The sequence below is a fragment of the Apis dorsata genome, unplaced genomic scaffold (genome assembly GCF_000469605.1).
Source record: "Apis dorsata unplaced genomic scaffold, Apis dorsata 1.3 scaffold_331, whole genome shotgun sequence".
Classification (NCBI taxonomy): Eukaryota; Metazoa; Arthropoda; class Insecta; order Hymenoptera; family Apidae; genus Apis; species Apis dorsata.
The window spans coordinates 510,359-513,999 of record NW_006263599.1 but is presented as its reverse complement, the minus strand read 5'-3'; the positions used below and the strand labels follow the sequence as shown (position 1 = coordinate 513,999).

The following is a 3,641-nucleotide window of genomic DNA, read 5'->3' as shown; positions in this document are numbered from 1 at the left end:
TCTCTCTCTCTCTCTCTCTCTCTCTCTCTCTCTCTCTCTCTCTCTCTCTGCGTCGTTATCGAACGAAAAAAAAAAAAGAAGAAGAAAAGGCACGCGAACGATTCGAAAATAAATTTTTCACCCACCTCGTGTTTTCCTCGTGCAACGCAAAAGAAACCACGAAATAGCGAGAATTTTCCACTCGTCCGATTATTTTATGGAATAACTTCGTTTTTTGATTGGCAGATTTCAAATTATTCGTGGCCAAATATCGGGAAACTGTCGGGGCACGGTCGGGAGAGAGCGTTTTCTCCTGTCAAAAGGCAAAGCGCGCTCGACGATCCGCTTCGCTACACGCGACGCTGCGCGGTCAAAGCGCCGAGCTGAACTGAAGCTATAACCGCTCGAGATCACCGCTATAACGCGTGGCGAACGTGGACGGAAGACCTGATGACGAGACGTGGTTGAATCTCGAAGTTTTTGTCGATTACCGATAATTGGTTGTAACGTGAAAAGGTGGAAGGATAGCGCGAAAGTTATAGTAATAAACGACGTGTTGATAAACAAGAAGAAGAAGAAGAAGAAGAAGAAAAAAAAAGAAAAAGAAGAAGAAAGTAAGAGTTTTCTTAAATTACGAAAAAAGTTATTATCTCATTGACTTGTAATTTAATTAAAACAATGGAAAATTTAATTAATAAAAATGGCAAAAATATTGTGAACGTAATAAAGTATATTCCACGATAGTCATCATTTTAATTAAAACTTCGAATCTAATCCCAATAAAATCCTGATGCAGACTATTGAGCATGATGTCAGAATCCCTCTCCATTACGTAGCCTAGAAATCGATCGATACTTTCCATTTTCCATAAGCTTTTCCTCGTTTCATTCAACTGGGGATGATGTTGTTCTTTCGGCTTCGGATTACAACCACCATGGGGTGGATGGTTTACGAGAGAGGGTATTCCTTAAAGGCGCCAGCATTTATGGATTTATTGCTGGTGTTAGGTTTCGTTGCTTTTATCGTTTCGAAGAATAAGAATAAACATTTGTGCTACACATATCCCAATGTATTAAAATAAAATAATTTTTTCGAAGGAGTAGGAATAAATTATTTAAAAAATTCGACGTTCAATTGATCGATAGATTGTGACAATTCATTTTAACCTCGCGGATTAAAGTTGTCAAAGGGAGAATTTTATGAAGGAAAATCATGGTAGATAGGAAAAGCAAATACGCTGTTTCGGCTAGAGATAAAATATCATCGATAGGAGGTAATATTCTTTCGAATATTATTTTCTTAATGAAAACGAGTGATACGAGATACGATTTAATGTAATTTAGGTGATACAATGAAGAATTTGAACGAAAATTTTACTTCTGAATTTTTGAAGTATGCAGATGAATATAACGTTTATCCCTTGCCAAGAGTTGTAGTGAGTTTTCTTAATCAATTTTCTAAAGGAAATTATATTTTTTTAAACAAAAAAATTTCGTTCAAATTTCAGAAAAACATGGATTATCGTATATCCAGCATATCAACAATTTCGGAGAAGTAATCATTTCTAAATGATTCGAAATTTATCAATAATTTTGATTGAGAATTTTTATTTTAAGAATCGAAGATGATGAATCTCCTATATTTCATTTAACGTATACGAACAAAAAATTCGTATCTCCGATAAAAATTGAAAGCAAAGATAAGTATCTTATAAAAATTTCTTATTAATAATATAATGATAATATCATCAGTATCATTTGATCTAATTTTTTCTTTTTGCAGTACGGCGCGAGATATCGATCTGTATATTAGATGCACTGAATTCTACGATGCAAAAGTATAATACCATCACAGTATTAAAGTAAATCAAATGATCAACTTCTTTTTCATTGCTTAAAAAAAAAAAATAAACATTTTTATCGTGATCTAATATCCTCCAAGATTACCAAACTGTAAAATAAACGCATTCGGCATCATGCAAATTGCGGAAATGATAATGAATATAAAATGCATCAAGGATTTAAATTTAGATATGAATCCGAATACGCAAGAAAATTATCATTTGCTCTGCACACCTGGAGGAAGGTAGGTCAGTAATAAAGTTACGCGTAAGATCGTTTTAATAAATAATTTAATAGATAAAATATTTAGTTTGAAGTATCTGTCTTTGAGACTTTGTGAAATAACTGATAATGGAATAAAAAAAATTGCAAAAGAATTAGAATACCATGATCCTCCGGATAATCCTAAATTAACTATTTTAAATTTGGCACATAATCATATAACGAGAGATGGAGCAGGTCATATAGGAAATATGCTTCGAACAAACAGGTAAATTCATCAACATTATATATTTTATATACATTATATATTTTATATATTTTATATATATTTGTACATATATTTATAGTTATTTCACATTCCCACATTTCATCCCAGCACTCCTCTTTTTCACAATCTTTAACGATAGTTCTTTACAAAAATTCCATGATAAAAAATATATTAGAAAAAAAATAAATTTATATATAAAGTATATATCTTTATGTATAAAATATATTGAAAAATTTCATATATTAAAAATATAGATATATTTTTTTATATATATAAAAAATAAACTTCTATAGAGTATCACATATAAAACATATATAATAAATATTAGAAAAAGAATAGAAATAGAATAAAAATTAACCATCAATACTATTTCTTGAATATCAAAAATATTTCTCTAAAAGAAATGACATTAATATTCAATTTTTACTTTATCTTATTTGTTTTTAATCAAGATATGGTAATAACAGTTAATTATTAAATTATCTTATATTGTTTTTAGCAATGAAGAGATGACAGTAAAAGTCAATTCTTGCTCTATCTTATCTTGTAGTGCCAGTCAAGAGATGGCAATAACAGTCGATTCTTATTTACCTTTCTTTCTACAAAGTTTCTTTTTACAAATCAAGAAATAGCAATTACAATCAATTTTTATTCTACCTTATCCTGCTTTTAACAATCATTTCTCGAGTCATTTCTGTTCAATTCACATTCTTTTAATAAAATTTATTTAAATTTTCCATTTTTTAACAGAAAACTATAATTAAAAAAGAAAACAATACATATCTTATACTTACTTTTTACATACTTATATTATGAAGTTCTAATATTTCCAGAAATCATTTTTTAATAATTTATTTAAATCTAAAGGACTAGACAGAATATAGGAAGAAATAGGAAGGAAAAAATTTTTTAAATAAAAAACCCATTCATTTATTGAAACATAATATTTATTAAACATAATTTACAATTAATATTACACATTTTCTAATTATTAATTGATTAAGTTATATCTTGATATAATTTATCATAATATGTTTAATATGCGTTTAGAAATTCTAAGATGTCCTATTTTAAAAAATTTTGATGTCATTTCCAAGAATTGACAAAATTCCTGGAAAAATTTTTCGATCGATCTCCTATCATATCATGTTCTCCGAATACAAAATCGAATTTTTGGACAAAAATTTTTCTTCCATCAAGGAATTTCGATATTAATCTTTTTCGGTCAATATCTCGTTTATTCTTCATAATATTAAAAAATGTTTGAAACAAAAGTTGTATGGTTTTGAAAGGGCTATCTTCTGGTATCTTCAATTTTTTTATAAATGAAT

The 3,641-nt window shown here is 28.6% G+C and overlaps 1 protein-coding gene across 1 annotated transcript; it reads left to right on the top strand.

Moving 5' to 3' along the window:
* Positions 1 to 1,698: 1,698 nt before the first annotated feature.
* On the top strand, positions 1,699 to 2,360 carry LOC102681512 (leucine-rich repeat-containing protein 71-like). The gene is made up of 2 exons (XM_031511606.1): positions 1,699 to 2,064; positions 2,131 to 2,360. The coding sequence occupies exons 1-2, from the start codon at positions 1,955 to 1,957 to the stop codon at positions 2,312 to 2,314; spliced, it is 294 nt and encodes a 97-aa protein (XP_031367466.1). The 5' UTR covers positions 1,699 to 1,954; the 3' UTR covers positions 2,315 to 2,360.
* The last annotated feature ends 1,281 nt before the right edge of the window (positions 2,361 to 3,641 follow it).

What these genes read in the sequence shown, in the direction of transcription:
- LOC102681512 (XM_031511606.1), top strand. Translation starts at nt 1,955, where the DNA reads ATGCAAATTGCGGAAATGATAATGAATATAAAATGCATCAAGGATTTA. An exon ending in CTCTGCACACCTGGAGGAAG is followed by an intron (nt 2,065 to 2,130) that starts GTAGGTCAGTAA and finishes TAAAATATTTAG; the next exon opens with TTTGAAGTATCTGTCTTTGA.